The 21,380-nt window shown below is 58.2% G+C and overlaps 1 protein-coding gene across 3 annotated transcripts in view; it reads left to right on the plus strand.

The window, feature by feature from the left end:
* Positions 1-530: 530 nt before the first annotated feature.
* Positions 531-21,380, plus strand: part of PIAS4 (protein inhibitor of activated STAT 4) — a 31,010-nt gene continuing 10,160 nt past the window's right edge. For 2 of the 3 annotated variants that reach the window (XM_002761586.5, XM_035284066.3), the window contains exons 1-3: positions 531-582; positions 5,153-5,576; positions 19,580-19,664. In XM_002761586.5, coding sequence (XP_002761632.1) covers positions 556-582; positions 5,153-5,576; positions 19,580-19,664 — 536 coding nt within the window. In that variant the 5' untranslated portion in view covers positions 531-555. Of the gene's footprint in view, positions 583-2,939; positions 3,230-5,152; positions 5,577-19,579; positions 19,665-21,380 lie in introns of those variants that run through there. The other variant, XM_078361546.1, reaches the window with a different exon arrangement.

Here is a 21,380-nt window from a genome sequence, read left to right on the forward strand (position 1 = left end):
CCCGGATGTGCAGCGCGCGGGGCGTCGGGGCCCGTGGAGCGTGCACCGCGGTGCGCTGCAAGGCGTCGCACTGCACGCACTGGCGGTCGTTGCGGCGGAGCAACCGTCTCCTCCCTGACGCCGCCGGGAGTCTGGATACGCACCTGGCGGAAGAAGCCGCGTCACCTGGCCGCATTGTGGTCGCTGCCACTGCCCCCCTCCCTCCTTCCTTCCTTCCCTCCCTCCTTCCCTCCTTCGAGGCGACCCACACCCGTCCCCACCTGTGCAGAGCTCGTACCCCTTTAAGGAGTCAGACGCCGCCAGGGGTGGGCGTGGTCGCCGCGAGCTAGAGAAGACGAGGGAAGGAGGGAGGGGCTGGTGTAGGGCGGACCTGATTGGCCCTAGGCCCGGGCGGCGGCCGCGCGCGCCTGCGCAGGACGCAGCAGCGCCCGCCGGCGGCGGGAGGAGCGCGCGCGGGTGCTAATTGGCCCGGGCGGCGGCCCCGCCCGCGAGTGGTGGGAGGTCACGTGACGCGACGGCTGGGGGCTCCCGGCGCGGGGGACGCTGGTGGCCAAGATGGCGGCGGAGCTGGTGGAGGCCAAAGTGAGTGAGCGGCGGCGGCGCCGGCCGGGGCAAGTGGGCGAAAGGGCGGGGGCCGGGCCGCGGGTCCAGGTCTGCGCCTTCCGTCCGGGGCCCCACAGCGCGGTCCGCCCGCGGCTCGCCGTCCCGGCCCCCAGACCCCGACCCCAGGGCTCAGGGTGAGGGCGGGGGGGCGGGGAGGCCGGGGGCGGGGCCCTCCTGCCTCACCCGGGTCTTCGCGCCAGGGGTCGCTCCCCCAGCTTCAGGCAGGGTTCCCCCACCCAGCCGGAGCCTTTAGGGTCCGGGTCCCCAAGCGCCGGGCCAGGGCCGCGCCTCCCGGTTCAGGCAGCGTGCCCCCGGGCTGCGGGATGGGTTGAGCTTCTCGTTGCCCTCTTGCTTCCGAGCCGTAGTCCCTGGTATTTGTCCGGTTTGTGTCGGGAGGAGTGTCTGCGCTTACCGGCCCGGAGGGCTCCCAGGACTGGTGTCTGGGTCTTGTCCCCGCCCAACAGGCCAGGCTGGGGTTCGCGAGTCCTCTGCTCCGAAGGGTCCCCTCAGTCCCGGATAGCGTCCTACCGCCGTCCAGGTGGAGAAATCAGGGCCCTGAGACCACCCCAAGACACAGCACGTCCTCTTGGGGGCTGGAGCCGGTCTTCAGCTGCTGCATTGGTCCCAGGACCCCGCCCCCTTCCCGACACGGTTTCTCAGACACCGGAGTGGACGCTGGGGGAACGCTGGGCTCTTTACCCTCGCCATGGGATGGAGTCCCAAACGCTTGTCTTGGTTAGAAACCTTCCTTGCTCGCCCCTTTTTAAAAACAAGTCTGACATCCTGGACCTGTGTCGTTCCCCGCGGGGCAGAATCTAAGGTTACTGGTTTTGCTTCTCGTGGTTCTAAGCCTCACCTGTGCAGCCTCAGATACTGTCTCCAGAGTTAGCCGCTTCTGTTTCCTACTCTTGAGCGAGTCTGCTGCGAAGATCAGACTCCCTTTCTCCCTGCACAGCCCCCAGCACCTGTCTGCACCCCAGCTTTGGTTTCTGAGGTTCCTTGTCTTTCTGCTTATACTCTTTATTTTGATCTTTGGAGGGTCCCCACTGGGTCCGAGGCCGGCCTCTTTAGAATAACTTCGGCTGCTTCTCTGTCACGGTCTGGGCCCTGTCCAGGTCCCATGTCCGGTAGGTGCCGTCTCCTTCTAGCTTGGAACACCTTTTAATCGTCCTGAGATGGAGCTCAGAGTATCCCCGTTCCTGGGGATGTACCTTCTTGTAGGTGGCTACCTAGAGCTGAGGATCGTCTAAAATCTTCAGAAGTGTCGTCAAGGCCACTGCTTCCAGGGAGGTTAGGGGATCTCTCCCTCCCTCACCCCACTTTAGGTCTTCCCCGCCGGGGTCCTGACCTGTACGTATTTTCTTCCCTCATCACCCGCTGGGATCTGAAAACACAGCCCTCAAGGTTCTGTGATGATAGCATCCAATCCTCTTACCCTTCCAAGCCTTCACTCCGCACGCACTTCTGCCGCTCCCTAGAGTTTTGCAGAGTGGAGACACCCTGGAGATGTGGAGGCCTGAACTCTGTAACCCCAAGGCGGCAGGCTCTGGGCTTGAAGTTCCATGGAGACCTCGCAACTTGGAGCTGTGACCCTGGACCCCACCCCCACCCTGGCTGAGGGCAGGGTCTGCACTCTTTCGTACCATCCAGGCCTTGAAATACGATCTGACGAACTTTTCCTTGACCCTTTGGTGGCTGGTACCCACCCCCGCCCCCCAGTTAAATCAAGTTTGCCCCTTCTTTCAGACTCTCTAAATTGCGAGCCTCCATTCAAGGGGGTGGGACCTTGGGGGGCCGCCTTTCTCCTTGAGTCCGTTTCTATCCCTCCAAATGCCTTAAGGGTCATCGAAACATCCCCTTTTTTACAGGGGCTTTCCCCAGCCTGTCATACTCATGGCTGCAGATTCTGCTTTTGGGGTGCATCACAGACTGCTCGGAGGGTTGAATGGTGAGGGCTTGTTAATGAACTTTGAAATCTGAGACCCTCTGCTTGGGGTCTGGAGGCGGGTTTTGGGGCAGGGGTGTCGTGAAATAGTCCACAGCGTTTAGCACAACACACATCTCTGTTCTCCTGGAGAGGGGCGCCTTCCTGAGCTTCCCCGGTGCTCCGAGGGCCCCGTGCTGGAGGAAAGGTTCAGCGCAGCTGCTGTCTCTGGGCTGCTGTCTCCCCACGAGGCTTCCCGGCAAGCCTGGAGTTGAAACTCGGAAGGGCCTGGGCCTGGCGCTGTTTATAAACACAGCTTTGAGGGCAGGTGGGTCAGGATGAAGCCAGGGCAGGAAGTGATCTCGGGGCATTGGGTGCTTCTTCCTGAATTCGTGTCCTCCTGCCCCCCTCCAGTGTCCAGGGCAGGCTCCTCCGAGGTGGCAGCTGCCGGGAAATCTGAATCGTGAACATATGGCTGCCTAAGGGGTGTGCTCCGGAAAGCAGGAGCTGCAGCTCCACTGTCCAGCCTGGGCAGGGCAGGGGCTCCTGGGGTGCCAGGACGTCAGCGGGTTCCCAAGCCCACCTGCCTTCGGCCGGGCTGCCAGTGCGAAGTGTCCACATGACATCGCCTCTCCTTGCTAAGGCCTGGGCAGCTTCCAGAAGAAACATCTTGTCCGCAAGCCCTTTTGTTTTCTGCATGAGGTAGGAAGTCAGGCCGAGAGGGATGAGGCATTTTTGTTTGCAAAGCCTCGCTGACTCAGGCCCAGCAGACCACGCAGGTCCCCGTAGCCAGTGTGCTGGTGAGCGAGGGTCCCCTGGGCCTCGGACGGGAGCACTCTTGGGGGCCCAGGGGCCGATGCCACCTCCGTGCTTGTGCTAGGGAGGCTGTGGGCCAGCTGCTTCCCTCTGTGAGCCTCGGTTTCCTCACCTCCATGATGGGTGTGGTCATTGTGAAATTGGCGACACGGGAAGGCCCTGCTGGTGCCTGGCAGGGAGCAGACACTTGTGTCCCTGATTCTTTACAGTCTCGGGGTCACGCATCCCTGATAGGGAAGAGGGTTCTCCTCAGGCTCTTTGGGCAAGACTGGGCCACCTGCACATGCGTCCCTGTCGTTTTCAGCCTGGACAGCCTCTCCGTCTCCAGCAGGACCCTGGGCCGGTACAGCTGGAAGAAATGTCAGCTGGCAGATGAGGATTCCGCCACTAGGCCGGGGCTGCTGCAGCCTTGCTGCTAAAATGTGCTGCTGGGCTCCTGGCCTCACCCTTGGGTAGCCGGGAGCCGGAAACCCCTGTGCCTCCTGGCACGGAGGCTGCGGTGCAGACTGCCCAGTGAGGCTGCCTCTAGCTTCGCCCCTCAGGGTCTTTCAAGAGTAGTTTGAGGGAGTGATTTCCTCGGGTGCCCGTCAACTTTCCTCAGCACCCTCGGCACCAGCTTTTTCCCATTCCTTCCGGAAGTTTCTCCTTCCCACGTCTCATTCATCCCAGGCCAGCTTCCGGGCCGAGGGTGTGTGGCCCCGACACCCTGCCAGCCGGCCCTCGAGGACACCTGGCTTCTGCGGCTTGTTGAGGAGCCCTCCTTCCCCTTCAGAGTCCTACCCCTCATGGAGGGGGGCCAGAGCCAGGCTACCCCCAGTCAAAACCTAGGGTCAGCTGGGCTCTGCTGTTGCTTTTGATTTCACTGCAGGGCTCCTGCCGGGAGATGAGGACCACGTCCCGCAACAGCCCCGTGGCTGCTGCCCTCCCCTCAGACTAGACCCCCAGGGGGAGTCTGGGCAACATCTGGACATGTATTTGGTTGTTATGAATTGGGAGGTGCTTAGCACCCTACAGTGCCCGGGACGGCCCCAGCGTCCACAGGGCTGAAGGGGAGAAACCCCACACGGGATGATGAGCAGATGTTTTGGAGGTCCCTGAGTTGACTTTCGGAGGTCCCTGAGTTGACGTCCGGAGGGTAGTGTGGGAGCAGGAGCCGCCCCTGGTGTCAGAGCCAGGCCTGGGCCTGAATCTTGTCACTGCTGCCCCTAAGGCGGCAGTTCCTCGTTTGTGACAGAGCTTGCACCAGCCAGCAGAGGTGTTAGAAGGGTCAGAGTTAAATATGTAATCACATGACCGGCTCGGTTCCCGGCAGGTGATTAGTGCTAAGTAAACTGGCTGCCGTCGGCGAGACCCAAGGGAAGTGTGTTTGTGGCCGACGGGGGTCGAGGCCTGCCCAGCCGTGCTTTCTGTTCTTATCGTCCCGATGAAGAGACTGAGGGTCAGAGAGGCACTTGGCATTTGCTGGCTAGGCACTGGCAGAGGGGGTTTAAAGCACGATTCCCAGTTCCTGCCCCAGGGATACTTTCAGGCCGAAGACAGGGGAAGAGAACCTAAAATAGAAGGGGGGCCTAGTCAGAGGTGCTTTTGCTGCGTTGGCGGTGCTGGGGAAAGTTTGATGAGGAGGGAGGGGCGAGGCTCTGCTGGGGGGGGGCACCGTAGGGGCAGGGCACACCACCGCCCCCGCCAAGGCTGGTGCTTCCTGGCGAGTGGGTGTTTCTCAGGCCCCCGTGTCGGGGCCTGGCCTCCACGGCACCCCCTGCCTCGGCAGCTCTGGCCTCTGAGAGTGTTTGTCTGCTTGCTTTCCCTCAGAACATGGTGATGAGTTTTCGAGTCTCCGACCTTCAGATGCTCCTGGGTTTCGTGGGCCGGAGTAAGAGCGGACTGAAGCACGAGCTTGTCACCAGAGCCCTCCAGCTGGTGCAGTTTGACTGTAGCCCAGAGCTGTTCAAGAAGATCAAGGAGCTGTACGAGACCCGCTATAAGAAGACCTCGGAGTCTGTGCCACAGCCGCACCGGCCCCTGGACCCCCTGACCATGCACTCCACCTACGACCGGGCCGGCGCCGTGCCCAGGACTCCGCTGGCGGGCCCCAATATTGACTACCCTGTGCTCTACGGGAAGTACTTAAATGGACTGGGACGGTTGCCCACCAAGACCCTCAAGCCAGAAGTCCGCCTGGTGAAGCTGCCCTTCTTTAATATGCTGGACGAGCTGCTGAAGCCCACTGAGTTAGGTGAGTGGCCGCCGCCCCGGGTAGGCTGCGCCCAGAGGTCTCGCCGAGGCCCGCCCAGCCCAGCGACGTGGCTGACCTCCAGGGAGGTCCTGTGTGGCGCAGCCAGGGCGGGGAGCCACAGTGGCAAGGGTGTTCTTCCCGGGAAGCAAAGGGACCATCTTTGATATTGTTCACCCCTTGGTGTGTTACACGTTACCCGCAGTGGAGTGGCCGGAAGCAGTGGCTGTCTGTTAGGTTCACTGTGGGACGTTGGGGCACGGGGCTCTCACAAGACTCAAGTCAGGCTGGAGCTACCTCATCTGGAGGCTCGACCGGGGCTGTAGCAGCCACATCCTTGTGCGGTGTCTGGCAGGCCTCAGCTCCTCGCTGGCTTTTGGCCACAGTCCCCAGGTCCTCACCGTGCAGCCCCCTGTGTTGTCTGCCTTGTGGCTGCCTCGCCCTGGCCAGTGAGTGTTGCCCACCAAGCTGGGAGCTGGAGCCCTTTTTATAAGCCAACCTCAGACGCCTCACCGCCTCCCGCACCGAGTCCATTGCTCACACAGATACTGTGGCGCAGGCAGGGACCACACCAGGCTGTGATTGCCGGGGCCATTTGGGAGCCTGGTTTCCCTGCTTATTCCCCATGGAAAGGGTGCTGGACAGGGGCATCAGCCTTCCCTCCTTTCCCCAGGCTGTGGCTCCTTGCCTGCAGCCTGCACGAATAGCCTTGGTCAGCGGGCTCAGGCCACTGCCAGGCTGCAGGAATGTCTGCCTCAGCCATAGCCCTGAGCTCAGGGCCAGGGAGGCCTGAGCAGCCCCAGCCCCCAGGGCAGAGAGAGTGCAGCCTCTGGGGCTCCCAGATAGTGAGCAGAACCTACGCCCTGAGGAGCTCTGGTTTACAACCGGGACCCTCCGTGCCTGGAGACCTCTCCGTTGCTTCTTCTTCCTGCCTCCCCTCCCCTGCCCCCACTCTTTCCTTCATGCAGTAAACATCAGAGTGCCTGCTGGGTGGGTGCATGACGGGCACCAGGCGTGGGCACGTGGCAGGGAACGGGACCAAGGCTGCAAGGTTCAGAAGCCCTGTACACGCCCCTCCCACCCTGCTGACCCAGCGAACTGCCTGGCCCCTGCTGTGGCCTGGGGGCCCCTCTCTGGCACTATTCAGTCCACTGGGTGCCAGCTGGCCCCCCTCACCCCTGCTTTGGGAGGTGGGGTTGATGGGGTGGGGAGAGGGGGTATTGGCTGCCTTTCCCCTCCCGCCTACAGACCTGGGACTTTGTGAGGTTAGGCTGGAGGGGCTGAGCTTCCTGGTGACAATGGAGGAGGTGGAGGAGGGAGAAAGGCACTGCCAGTGGTTCCTGGGCAGCCGGGGCTCCGCCCTCCAGCCTGAGGCTCCGCCTTCCCAGTGAGGCTCCGCCCCTACCTTTCTCCTGGCGGGAGGTATCTAGCACAGCCTCCCACAGAGCAGGTTGGCCCAGCAGCACCTGTCCTGGGGGACTCAAGGCCTTGGCCTGAGTTCCTTCAGGCTGACTTTCTGTGCCTTGCTCCCTCGTGAGGGAAGCCATTCTCCATGCTGGGTTCTGGGGCAGAGCCGGCTGTCTCTGAAGGTCAGGTCTTGAGAGGGACCCGCGTGGCAGGGAGGCTGGGCTTTCCTGGGAGCGGCAGGGCCAGCTTGGTGCAGGGTGGGGGAACGGCTTCCTTCCTGCACGGGGACCAGTCGCTCCGCCCTACAATGCTTCGCTGTGCCCTGAGCCCCCAGGGACCCCGGTCACCTGATCTCCGGGAGAGCCTGCTCCCCTGTCTACACCAGGATGACTCTGCTGGCGGCTCAGAACAAAGAGGCCAACCCCGCCCTGCCTCTCCTGCCCGCTGCTCCCACCCATCCCAGGGCCTTGAAGGGTGCTTCCCTCCGGTGAACCCTCTTCCCTGGACTCCCATGCTCTCGGAGGGGCCCCCTGGGTTCTCAGAGCATAGATTGGCCCTGAAGCAGTGGTCCGCATGGTTTGAGGACCTGAGATGCCATCCGCATGCCCACACTGACCCTGGGCTGTGTCCCTCCCCAGGTGCCCTCTCTGGTGCTGGCGTTGCTGGGGTCCACCTCAGGAGGACTCAGCTCCACTGGTTCCCCTCGCCCCAGCCTGTGGCTGTGACCCACCGTCTGCCATGAGGCCCACTGCTCTCTGGTCTTTTTCCCCGGAAGAGCCGCCGGCCGGCTCCAGGATGGAGACCGCACCAGGCAGACAGGAGCCATAAATCACGCGGCGCGGAATGCCGGGCTGGGGGAGGGGGTGACAGAGCCGCAGAGCGGGCTGCGGGGACCTCGGGCCACAAATGATCAGCTCCATCGGGGGGGTGCTTGTGTGGGGAGGGGCCGGTGCCCAGAACAGTGCGGAGAATGGCCCAAGGTCACACAGCAGCCCGCCTTCCTCCTCCCAAGTCCTCTGGGTTCTGCTCCTGAGCAGAGGCTCCAGCCAGGACCTCATGAAAGCTGGAGACTGTCCTGTCTCTCAGCGAGATAGTCAGCTCCACCCCTGCCCAGCCTGCGCCTCCGACTAGGGGGCTTGAGCCTCCTGTCAGGGCGTGTGGGGGTAGAGGCTGTCAGGAGATAGAGGGCAGAAGGAAGGACTCACTGGCTGGGCACAGAGCTGCTCTCCAGGGCCTCGGCCCTCAGTGGGCGCCCCAAGGAATCTGCCTGCCCGCCCACCTGCCATGCAGAGTAGAGTCCCTGTCTTCGTGGCTCCAAACGCCCCCAGAGGCAGGTAGCCCTGGCACCGGCCAAGAGCCGCCGGTGTAGCTGTGCTGTGCGGAGGCACATGTGCCTTTCATTCAGCCCTGAAGCCCTCAGGCCAGTATTGCTCAAGCTGCAGGCAGGGTAGCATGGTCCCTGCTCAGGCGCAGCACAGCAGGTGACGAGACAGTGCCAGTGATAGGTGTCTCATAGCAGATGGAGGGCTTTCAGGGACAGCTGTCAGTAAGTAGTAGGAGCCATTTACTGTACATTTGTGAGGCACTGGCAGTCAGGAAGGCTTCCTGGAGGCAGCAGCATTCCAGTCCAGACCCAAGGGTGACTCCCAAGAAGCCAGGCAGAGAGGAGGGGCAGGGGAGTGTGTTCCAGGACGAGGGCAAAGGCCAAGGCGAGAGAGGGCTCTTTCATGAGGTTGAATGGAGTCCATTGTGACCAGAGCATGGGGCACCCAGGAGGAGGGACACAGCAGCCTGAGTGCGGGCAGCAGAAGCTGGAACCCGAGCACGCTGGGCTGAGAACGGTGGGCCCAGGGAAGGCTGGGGGCTACCCTCCCCCACCTTGTCCCAGGGCTGCAGCACCCCTGAGGTTCCAGGGAGCTCTTCTGGTCTCAGATTCTGGTGTCATTTTTGGGGTCATTGAGAAAACTGAGGGGTACAGGAGGCAAGTGGCCGCCAGCTATCTCCATCCAGGCCTACCGCCTGTCCATCTGTGCACTGGGAGACAGGGTGGGCATGGCCATCCTGTGTCACTGTCCCATGTGCGGGGTGGTCTGACTCACGACCCACTTGGCCTGCCGGGGCCTCCCATGCCTGTGGTTGGGGAATGGGGATTCCGCCACCTCTGTCTCAGGGCCTGGCCTCCGGGGACGCATACCTGGTCGAGGAGGAGGAATGAGCCCACCGTTACCCGTTGAGGGGTTGCCGGCAGCCACCACAATGTCCCAGTGGTTCTTCTCCTGTCCCCTGTGACCCCCTGCCCCGTCCAGCCCAGTTCCCACCTGCCCGCCAGCCGCAGCCTCCTGCTCTGCTTCTGCCCGCTGGTCCCCTCCCATGGCAGCTGGGAATGTTCTTGGATAGAAGGTGAGCCACAAGCCTGCTCCCCTCATAACAGCCCCCACCCCGGACCTCGTTGCCTCTCCTGTTGCGTCCCCTTCTTCCTCCCATCCCCTCCTCACTCTGCTCAGCCACACGGGGCTCCCTGCTGGGCCTCCTGGATGTTCACCGTTCACAGTTCCTCCAAGGCTCCAGGCAAGGTCTTGCCGTTGGGCCTTTGCACGGCTGGGCCTGTCACTCACCTCACCAGACCCTTCGAGGCTCCTCCCCGGGCTCCTTGTTGCCCTCTCAGAACAGCCTCCCAGTGTAGACTTTGCTTTTTATTTCTTTATTTTTTGATGTCGTTTCTTTATTTGTGCGTCTTATTTCACACTGGGGACTTGGACCGCCTCGTTCCCTCTGGATGGGTCGGAGCAGGATTGGGGGCCCAGGTCAGGGAGGACAATGAGAGCAACAAAGAGCCAGCGTTCCTGAGCCCCTCTCTGCATGTCCCGATTGTCCTGATGGCCCCGCTGATGGGAGGCAGCCATCCTGCTTGGCTGAGTGTGAAGCTGAGGCCGAGACAGCCTGGCTCCTCGCTGTGAGTCAGGGAGCTGGGGTTAGAACCCGGAGCCCCAGCTGGGCGTGTCGTGCTCTGTCCATGCCAGGCAGCCTGGCTGATGGGTGGAGCCGTCAGCGTCGCCCCCTGCACCTAGCCAGCGGCACTTGTTCCCCACCCCTCCAGGACAGGGCCTCCTGTGTCCCTCGTACCTGATGATGCTGCTTCCACTCTTGACGTGGGAGAGCTGGGTGGGGAATCAGTGCTGATAGCTCTTGGCTGGACGGGTGGGGCCCGGCGTCAGAGGACTTGTATGTGTTCAGGAGGGGACATTCTAGAGGAGGGGGCCAGCTGGAGGGGAAATAGTCCCATCCATCAGCTGCTGCTGGTTTTTTTTTGAGGTGGAGTCTGACTTTGTTGCCCATGCTGGAGTGCAGTGGTGCGATCTTGGCTCACTGCAACCTCCTGCCTTCAAGCAGTTCTCCTTTGGCAGCTCCCCAAGTAACTGAGATTACAGGCACACACCACCATGCCCATCGCCTTCTTTTTTTTTTTTTTTTTTTTTTTTTTTTTTGAGACGGAGTTTCTCTCTTGTCACCCAGGCTGGAGTGCAATGGCGCGATCTCAGCTCACCGCAACCTCTGCCTCCTGGGTTCAGGCAGTTCTCCTGCCTCAGCCTCCCAAGTAGCTGGGATTACAGGCACGCGCCACCATGCCCAGCTAATTTTTTGTATTTTTAGTAGAGATGGGGTTTCACCATGTTGATCAGGATGGTCTCGATCTCTTGACCTTGTGATCCACCCGCCTCGGGCTACCAAAGTGCTGGGATTACATGCTTGAGCCACTGCGCCCGGCCTCTTTTCTTTTTTTTTTTTTTTTTTTGAGAGAGAGTCACTCTGTCACCCAGGCTGGAGTGCTATGGTGTGATCTTGGCTCACTGCAACCACCGCCTCCAAGGTTTAAGCAATTCTCCTGAGTAGCTGGGATTACAGGCACGCACCACCATACCCGGCTATTTTTTTATATCTTTAGTAGAGACAGGGTTTCACCATGTCGGCCAGGCTGGCCTCAAACTCCTGACCTCATGATCTGCCCGCCTCAGCCTGCCAAAGTGCTGGGGTTACAGGCGTTAGCCACCTCGCCCAGCCCTAATTTTTTGTCTTTAGTAGAGACAGGGTTTTAACATCTTGGCCAGGCTGATCTTAACCTCTGGCCTCAGGTGATCCACCTGCCTCAGCCTCCCTGAGAACGCCTTCCCCACCTTCTCAGTGGCCCAGTGAGAAGGATCCCAAAGTGCTGGGATTACAGGCTTGAGCCACTGCACACAGCCTAACTTTTTGTATTTGTAGTAGAGATGCGCTGGGCACGGTGGCTCACACCTGTAATCCTTGCACTTTGGGAAGCCAAGTGGGGGGTGGCGCGGATCATGAGGTCAGGAGTTCAAGACCAGCCTGGCCAACATGGTGAAACCCTTTACTAAAAATGCAAAAATTAGCTGGGCATGGTGGTGCATGCCTCTAATCCCAACTGCTTGGGAGGCTGAGGCAGGAGAATTGCTTGAACCGGGACCCAGGAGGTGGAGGTTGCAGTGAACCTAGATTGCGCCACTGCACTCCAGCCTGGGGTACAGAGCGAAATTTCTTTTTTTTTTTTGAGACGGAGTTTTGCTCTTGTTACCCAGGCTGGACTACAATGGCGCGATCTCGGCTCACCGCAGCCTCCACCTCCTGGGTTCAGACAGTTCTCCTGCCTCAGCCTCCTGAGTAGCTGGGACTACAGGCACGTGCCACCATGCCCAGCTAATTTTTCTATTTTTAGTAGAGACGGGGTTTCACCATGTTGACCAGGATGGTCTCGATCTCTTGACCTTGTGATCCACCCGCCTCAGCCTCCCAAAGTGCTGGGATTATAGGCGTGAGCCACCACGCCCGGCCCAGAGCAAAATTTCATCTCACAAAAATTAAAAAAATTAAAGAGGGTTTCCTCATGTTGACTAGGCTGGTCTTGAATTCCTAACCTCAAGTCATTCACCTGCCTTGGCCTCCCAAAATGCTGGGATTACAGGTGTGAGCCACCGCGCCCAGCCCCAATTGGGTTTTTTAAATCTCCGGGTAGCCAGGTGCAGTGGCTCACGCCTGTAATCTCAGCACTTTGGGAAGCCGAGGTGGGCCGATCGCAAGGTCAGGAGTTCAAGACCAGCCTGACCAACATGGTGAAACCCCCTCTCTACTGAAAATACAAAATATAGCTGGGCACTTGTAATCCCAGCTACTCAGGAGGCCGAGGCAGGAGAATTGCTTGCACCTGGGAGGCAGAGGGTGCAGTGAGCCAAGATCATGCCACTGTACTCCAGCCTGGGTGACACAGTGAGACTTTGTCTCAAAAAAAGGAAAAAACAATCTCCCTGTGTTTAATTTTTGTTTAAACTTTTGTACAATTACGAACTTGTCTTAGAAAACGAGTTGGCAGTGGAGCGGCTGGGCCGGCGCCCTGCCCCCCGGAGTGGCCGTCTGGGTGCACCGGGCCGGTGCTTGCCGCCTTCTCCCTTTGCATGTGTGACTGTAGGAACATGTGGCTGTGTCCTGACTGCTATTTTATAACCACCCCCCATATTGTGAGCATCTGCTCGCAGTGTTAAATATTCATCATCAGCAGCATCTCGTGAGGCTGCCTGGCAGGCTGGGGTGGAGCTGATGGCTGAGCCCTTCTTGCCGGGCTCTGGGATCGTGCCCAGGGGCTGCTTTGCTTGCTGGGGCTGGAGGGCCTCGTCTCAGAACCCGCTCCGCACGGCAGGGCCCCAGGGGTCACCCTGCCTTGCACCTGGCCTCGAAGGTGCATTCTGGTTCAGCGGCACCTGCGTCTGTGTCCTGCAGCCCTGTGGGTGCCAGGCAGCTCACAAAACCATCTCCTCCTCGGGGAACTGCATGCTTCAGTAGCCCAGCGAGGAGGAGCATCAGAGTGATGTGGGAGAACAGGGTCGGTCCTTGGGAGGGAGAAGGTTTGGAGAAAAGTGGGGCAGGAGGTGTGGCTTTTAGATGAGGTGCTCAAGCAGCCTTTCCTTCTGGTGACATTTGTGCAAAGACAAATACAGGGCCATGAGGCTGGTTGGGGGAGGAAGGGTCCAGAAGAGGGAACGGCATGTGCAGAGGCCCTGAGGCAGCATGGCTGGTGGGGCAGGAGGAGGAGGCCAGGGTGGTGGCTGTGTGTGTGGCAGGGTGGGTATGGCCCTGAGCAGTGGTGCTGAGGGCCAGGGGTCCCCTGCAGAGCCAGCCTAGGGAGCGGCCGCCAGCTGCTGAGCCCAGCAGAGCTAGGGGAAGGGGTAGCAGCAGGTGGGGTTTGCAGGCAGAGCCGACAGCGCTAGTGGAGGGAGTGGATGTTTGCAGAGACGGGCTTCCTGATGCCTCCCAGGTTTCTGGCCCCGAATAGCTGACCTTGAGGGCAGAATCGCAGTCTCGTGGTTACTTCCGCAGAGTAGGGGGGCTGGGGCCAGTGGCATAGCAGAGCAGGCAGAGCACAGGCCACCTGGCCTCCTTTAGAGGGAGGGCCCCTCACAAGGCAGGGACCCTGGAGCCTTGGGCCCTGTCTACTCCGGGCACAGGCTACCAGCAATCCCTGGGCAGCTGGGTGGCTCCCTTGCTGCATGCTGGGGACCCACCCTCCTCCTTGCCTCCTTCTGAGACACTGAGGGCTGTGGTGTCAGTGTTTTGACCTCCATCCCAGCCTCGGAAGCCTAGGGCCCAGCTCAGGTGTCAGCTCCTGGGAGGCCTCCCTGCCCCTGAACCACCGCTCCCCGATCCTCGGGGCAGATTTGGGCACATCGGCAGGTGGCCCGTGTGCCCAGCCTCCCTATTAGGCAGCCTTCTCAGGAGCCCATCACCCAGAGACCAACTGGCTGTGCCCTCAGAACATAAACGGGAGCTGGCTGTGGCAGTGTGGCCCTTGTGGCAGTGCCATGGCTACGGCAGCCTCCTCTTCCTGAGCACCAGCCAGACCCGGCACCAGTCCCCAAACAGGTCAAGCCAGGTGCAGTGGCTCATGCCTGCAATCCCAGCACTTTGGAAGGCTGAAGCAGGAGGATCACCTGAGGTCGGGAGTTCGAGATCAGCCTGACCAACATGGAGAAACCTTATGTCTACTAAAAATAAAAAAGTCAGCCGTATGTGGTGGCACATGCCTGTAATCCCAGCTACTCTGGAGGCTGAGGCAGGAGAATTGCCTGAACCCAGGGGGCGGAGGTTCCGGTGAGCCGAGATCACGCTGTTGCACTCCAGCCTGGGCAACAAGAGCAAAATTCTGTCTCAAAAAAAAAAAAAAAAAAAGAGGTCAGCATGGGTAGGAGCAGGGCTGGGATCCAAGCCCTGGCAGTCTGGCTTCTGAGCCTAAAGCAGATGTGTTTTTACGTCGTTACCTCTTCTCGTGGGTTTTAATTCAGAAAGTTCCAAGTCAGTGCTGGCTGTTGAGGCCGAATCCCACGGCTGCCAGTTTCGGAAAGGCCCTGTCATTGCCGCCCTGGGACGAGGCAGTCTGTGGTCATGACACACACAGTGTAGCCTGGACGGGGCCAGTTTGCTGCCCCCATTACAAAGGGCTTGCCGTCGTCTTCCCCAGCCACTCCGAGTCTGCCGCTGTGGCCGGACTCTTGCTCCGCTGTGTTCCTCCAGAATCCTTTGCACTCATAAACAATCAGCTGTTCACTCATACGCTTCCCTCCCTTTTCATTACAAAACAATAGCAGAGCACATGCTGGGCAGCGGTTTTGTTTTAGATCTGTATATACACACACAGCCTCACACAGCTATATATATACGTGTATGTGTGTATACAGACGGAGTCTTGCTCTGTCACCCGGGCTGGAGTGCAGTGGTATGATCACCGCTCACTGCAGTCTCCACCTCCCAGATTCTTGCAGTTCTCCTGCCTCAGCCTCCAGAGTAGCTGGAACTACAGGTGCCGCCACGCCTGGCTAATTTTTTTTATTTTAGTAGAGACAGGCTGGTCTCGAACTCTTCTGCCTCGGCCTCCCAAAGTGCTGGGATTACAGACGTGAGCCACCATGCCCAGCTATATATATATATATATATAGAGAGAGAGAGAGAGACAGTTTTGCTCTGTTGTGAGGCTGGAGTGCAGTGGTGTGATCTTGGCTCCCTGCATCCTCTGCCTCCCAGGTTCAAGTGATTCTCCTGCCTTGGCCTCCTGATTAGCTGGGACTACAGGTGCGTGCCACCATGCCCAGCTAGTTTTTGTATTTTCAGTAGAGATCGAGTTTCACCAGGTTGGCCAGGATGGTCTCAATCTTTTTTTTTTTAAAGATGGGTTTTCACCATGATGACCAGGCTGGTCTTGAACTCCTGACCTCAGGTGATCCACCCACCTCGGCCTCCCAAAGTGCTGGGATGACAGGTGCCTGGCCTAGATCTCTCTCTGTGTGTGTGTGTGTGTATATTTTTTGAGATGGAGTTTCACTGTTGTTACCCAGGCTGGAGTGCAATGGTGCAATCTTGGCTCACTGCAACCTCCGCCTCCTGGGTTCAAGCAATTCTCCTGCCTCAGCCTCCCGAGTAGCTGGGACTACAGGTGTGCCCCACCATGCCCAGCTAATTTTGTATTTTTAGTAGAGATGGGGTTTCACCTCGTCGACCAGGATGATCTCGATCTCTTGACCTCGTGATCCGCCCACCTCAGCCTCCCAAAGTGCTGGGATTATAGGCATGAGCCACCATGCCCGGTGATCGGTAGATATTTTTAATCATAGACACAATTTTGCCGTATTACCCAGCCTGGTCTTGAACTTCTGAGCCCAAGCAATCCTCCCACTTCAGCCTCCTGAGTGGTGGAGATGGCAGCTCTGCACACCACCGCACCTGGCTTATTTTAAAACCTTTTTTTTTTTTTTTTTGAGATGGAGTAGGTAGGGCGCGGTGGCTCAAGCCTGTAATCCCAGCACTTTGGGAGGCCGAGGCAGGTGGATCACGAGGTCAAGAGATCGAGACCATCCTGGTCAACCAGATGAAACCCCGTCTCTACTAAAAATACAAAAATTAGCAGGAGGTGGAGGTTGCGGTGAGCCAAGATCACGCCATTGCACTCCAGCCTGGGTAACGAGCGAAATTCCGTCTCAAAAAATAAAAAAATAAAAAGAGAGATGGAGTCTCGCTCTTGTTGCCCAGGCAGTGCAGTGACGCAATCTCGGTTCACCACAACCTCCACCTTCAGGGTTCAAACGATTCTCCTGCCTCAGCCTCCCTAGTAGCTGGGATTACAGGCATGCACCACCACACCTGGACAATTTTTGTATTTTTAATAGAGACAAGGTTTCTCCATGTTGATCAGGTTGGTCTCGAACTCTTGACCTCGGGTGATCCACCCACCTCGGCCTCTCAGACTGCTGGGATTACAGGCGTGAGCCACCGTGTTTGGCCTAAAAACATTTTTTCAGAGACAAGGTCTCACTGTGTTGCTCAGGCCTGTCTCCAACTCCTGTGCTGAAGTGATCCTTCTACCCTACCTTGGCCTCCCACAGTGCTGGGATGACAAACATGACCTGCCATGCCTGGCCTGCAACTCCTTTTGGATGCATGTTTCCATTTATTTTTTATTTTATTTTATTTATTTATTTTTTGAGATGTAGTTCCTCTCTTGTTACCCAGGCTGGAGTGCAATGGCGCGATCTCGGCTCACCACAACCTCCGCCTCCTGGGTTCAGGCAATTCTCCTGCCTCAGCCTCCCGAGTAGCTGGGATTACAGGCACATGCCACCATGCCCAGCTAATTTTTGTATTTTTAGGGGTTTCACCATGTTGGCCAGGATGGTCTCGATCTCCTGACCTTGTGATCCACCTGCCTCGGCCTCCCAAAGTGCTGGGATTACAGGCATGAGCCACCATGCCCGGCCTATTTTTTATTTATCTTTTTGAGATAGAGTCTCGCTCTGTTGCCAGGCTGAAGTGTGGTGGCGCGATCTCGGCTCACTACAACTTCTCTTTCCTGGGTCCTGGTGATTTCCTCTGCCTCAGCCTCCGGAGTAGCTGGGACTACAGATGCACTCCACCACGCCCGGCTACTTTAGTACTTTTAGTAGATATGGGATTTCACCATAGGGTCAGGCTGCTTTCGTATTCCTGACCTAGTGATCCGCCCACCTCGGCCTCCCAAGGTGCTGGGATCACCGGTATGAGTTCCTCCACCCAGCCCTGTTTGCATTTATTGAGGAGATACTTTGGAGTGGGATTTCTGGGTGAGGGGTAGGTCTGTGTTTACCTTTATAAGGGCAGTTTCCCAGAGTGGTTATACCTTCTTTCAGCCCTGCCAGCCGAGAGTTCTGGCTGCTCTGTACCCTTGCTACCTCTCAGTTGTCAGTCTCTTAATTTTAGCCACACTAGTGGATGTATAGAGAGGTGTTTTATTTTATTTTATTTTATATTATTATTTTTTTGATGCAGAGTCTTGCTGTGTTGCCCAGGCTGGAGTGCAGTGGTGCGATCTTGGCTCACCGCAGCCTCCGCCTCCTGGGTTCAAGTGATTCTCCTGACTCAGCCTCCCAGGTAGTTGGGATTATAGATGTGGGTCACCACGCCTGGCTAATTTTTGTGTTTTTAGTAGAGATGGGGTTTCATCACATTGTCCAGGCTGGTGTTGAACTCCTGACCTCAAGTGATCCACCTGCCTCAGCCTCCCAAAGTGCTGGGATTCCAGGCCTGAGCCACCGCGCCCGGCCTGGCTGTGCGAGAGGTTTTCAGCCAGTCTTGCATTTCCCACACAGATCCCAGGGGCCGGAAATCCTGGCTGAGATTTTGTGGAGGGTTCCATGTCTGTGTTCATGAGGGGTATTTATCTGTAATTTTCCTTCCTCGGTGCTTCGTTGTAAGATTTGCGTATCAGAGTTATGTTGGCTTTGTGAAATACGAAGTGTTCATTCCCTTTATGTTTTTTCTAAGAGTTTATGTACGGTTTATATGGTTTATTTCCAAAATGTTTTATAGAAATCGCCAATATGGACCTGCAGTTTTCTTTTCTGTTTTTCTTTCTTTCTTTTCTTTTTTTTTTTTTTTTGAGTTGGGGTTTGGCTCTGTCTCCCAGGCTGGAGTACAGTGGTGTGATCATGGCTCACTGCAGCCTCGACCTCCTGGGGTCAAGCAATCTTCCTGCCTCAGCCTCCCAAGTAGCAGGTGGAATTACAGGTACCCCCCCCCCCACCATGCCTGGCTAATTTCTTTTCTTTTCTTTTCTTTTTTTTCTTTTTTCTTTTTTTTGGGATAAAGTCTCTATTGCCCAGGCTGGAGTACAGTGGTGTGATCTCGGCTCACTGCAGCTTCCACCTTGCAGATTCAAGCTCTTCTCCTGCCTCAGCCTCCCAAGTAGCTGGGACTACAGGCACCTGCCACCGCACCTGACCAGTTTTTTTTTGTATTTTTAGTAGAGGTGGGTTTTCACCATCTTGGCCAGGGTGGTCCTGAACTCCTGACCTTGTGATCCGCCCGCCTGGGCCTCCCAAAGTGCTGGGATTATAGGTGTGAGCCACCACGCCCAGCCACTTTTCTTCTTTTTAAGAGATGGGGCAGCTGAGCGCAGCGGCTCACTCCTGTAATCCCAGCACTTTCGAAGGCCGAGGCGGGCGGATCACCTGAAGTTGGGAGTTCAAGACCGGTCTGGCCAATATGGAGAAACCCTGACTCTACTAAAAATACAAAAAATTAGCCTGGTGCAGTAATGCATACCTGTAATCCCAGCTGTTCAGGAGGCTGAGGCCGGAGAATCACTCCAACCTGAGAGGTGGAGGTTGCAATGAGCTGAGATGGCGCCACCACACTCTAGAATGGGTGGCAGAGCAAGACTCTGTCTCAGAAAAAAAAAAAGAGAGATGGGATTGGCTGGATGCGGTGGCTCACACCTATAATCCCAGCACTTTGAGAGGCTGGGGCAGACAGATCACCTGAGGTCATGAGTTGGAGACCAGCCTGGCCAACATGGCAAAACCCCATCTCTACTAAAAATACAAAAATTAACTGGGTGTGGTGGCATGTGCCTGTAATCCCAGTTGTTGGGGAGGCTGAGGCAGGAGAATCACTTGAACCTGGCCAGGCAGAGGTTGCAGTCAGCCAAGATTCTGCCACTGTCCTTCAGCCTGGGCAACAGAGTAAGACTCCATCTCAGAAGAAAAAAACAGTGTTTTCTGCCTGTGCCTCTGCTGCTCAGCCCAGCTGTAACTAATAGGGTAGGACCCAGACTTGTCAGCACCGTGGCCTTGTCCCCTTTTAGTACCCGTGGCTCGACCTCTGTCCTGGTGACGTGGGCGCCTTGCAGGCATGAGGAGAGCTGGGGCCGGGTCCAGTTCATGCTGCCAGAGGTAGAAGGAGGAAGGACAGTCGTGTCCTCCAGGCCTGGCGGGGCCCAGCTCTCCCCCCAGGCAGCTGGACGCCTGCATCCCGCCAGCTGCCAAGATTGCCCTGCTCTCTGAGTGGCCCTCAACAGGGCATGGGCCATGTGAGCGGCCCCAAGAAGGGGACGGGAGTCCTCCCTCCTCCTCCTCCTCCTCCCTGCGCAGCCCCCACCTCTGCCCCACATATCTGTCCAGCCAGCTTCTATTTCCTGTTTCCTGGTCTGAAGAGGCCCAGGCCCGGAAAAGTGACTGGGCCCGGGGGACCTGCCAGGGACCTGACGCGTCCCCGAAACCCATGTTTGTCTTCAGTCCCACAGAACAACGAGAAGCTTCAGGAGAGCCCGTGCATCTTCGCGTTGACACCAAGACAGGTGGAGCTGATCCGGAACTCCAGGTGCGCGGTGCCTCCCCCAGCCCAGTGCCCTGTGTCCTGGGCTCACGGGACAGCTGGCAGCCACGTCCACCACAGGCCTCGATCGAGCTCAGTCCAGATCCCTGCTGCAAGGCAGTGGTCGAGTTCTCTTCCTTCTGTAAAACCCTGTCCTGGGTCTCAGGTGCTGGGCTGTGTGCTCACTGCCTGTGCCCTGCAGCCCGAGAGAGGCTGTCCACTTTCAACACGGTTGACTGTCCACTTTCAACACGATTGTGCCCTCTGCATGTGGGACTATCCTGGGCACAGCAGGGTGCTCAGTCGCATTCCTGGCCTCCACCCACTCCATGCCAAGAACATGCCCCTGTTGTGACAACCACAGATGTCCCCAGACACTACCTGATGTTTGTCCCCTGGGGCAGCGGCACCCTCAGGTAAAGATGGCTGAGCTGTAGCAGGTGAGGGCTGGCACGGCTGCCCTGCTCCTCCCTCAGTCTCTCCAAGGCTGCCCTATTCCAGCAGAGACATTCCTGCTGGGGCAGCCATGTGGCAGGTGCTGGGATCTCAACACAGGGGAGGCCATTTGCCCAGGTCACACCTGAGTCCGTGTCAGGGCTGGGGTGGGTGCCCACATGTAATGCCCGACCTCTCGGGCCCAGCTGCTTCTGACCCACTGCCCCCATCCGCTGTGGGCCCAGGTCCCCGGGGCCTCCCAGTATGGTCCTCACACCTGGTAAGGGTTCGGGATCAGCCTAGCCAGGCCTGGCCACCGAGGCCTCCCTGCCTGGGAGCCCCAAGGTGGTGACTCGCCTTCCTCAGCTTCCTCTTCCTCGTCTTGAACCAGGGTCAGCACAGCCTCTGCCCCCACTGGGTCCCTGCTCTGGAGCGTTCAGAGCCAGCCACGCAGGGGCTTGGTTTCATTTTTTAATTAAATTAATTTTACTTCTTGAGGCGGGGTCTCACCCTGTCGCTATGCTGGAGTGCAGTGAGCTACCTTGGCTCACTGCAGTCTCCGCCTCCCTGGGTCAGGCGTCTCCCTCAGCCTCCGGAGCAGCTGAGATTACAGGCACGCGCCACCACACCCAGCTAGTTTTTGTACTTTTAGTAGAGACGGGGTTTCACCCTGTTGCCCAGGCTGATCTCGAACTCCTGACCTCAGGTGACCCACCCACCTCAGCCTCCCCAGGTGCTGGGGTTACAGGTGTGAGCCACCGCGCCGGGCCCTGCATGGTCTTCTGTGTTTGATGTCTCACGGGGTGGGACATCCTCACCGTGCATCTGCACCGAGGCCTGGGTCTCAGCCTCGCTCTTTTCCAAGGCTGGGTCGCATCCAGTGGTGTGTGAAGGACACGCAGGCAGCCGCTCCTTTGTGGCTGTCATGGTTGGCTCTGCCGTGCACATCCGTGCAAGTGTCTTTGGGTAGATAGATCTTTCTCTTTTTCTGGGGGCGTTCCTTGTTAAAGTTTATCTTTGGGTGTTCTTGGGGTTTGTTTGTTTTCTCTTTGTCACCCATGCACTGGAGTACAGTGGTGCAGTCATAGCCCAGTATAATCTCCACCTCCCTGGGTTCAGCTGATCCTTCAAGCAGGAGGGATCCTCCTGCCTCAGCCTCCAAGCAGCCGGGACCACAGGCACGCACCACCACACCCAGATAATTTTTTTTTTTTTTTTTGAGACAGATTTCGCTCTGGTTGCCCAGGCTGGAGTGTAATGGCACGATCTCGGCTCACCGCAACCTCT

This window comes from Callithrix jacchus, chromosome 22, assembly GCF_049354715.1.
Source record: "Callithrix jacchus isolate 240 chromosome 22, calJac240_pri, whole genome shotgun sequence".
Classification (NCBI taxonomy): Eukaryota; Metazoa; Chordata; class Mammalia; order Primates; family Cebidae; genus Callithrix; species Callithrix jacchus.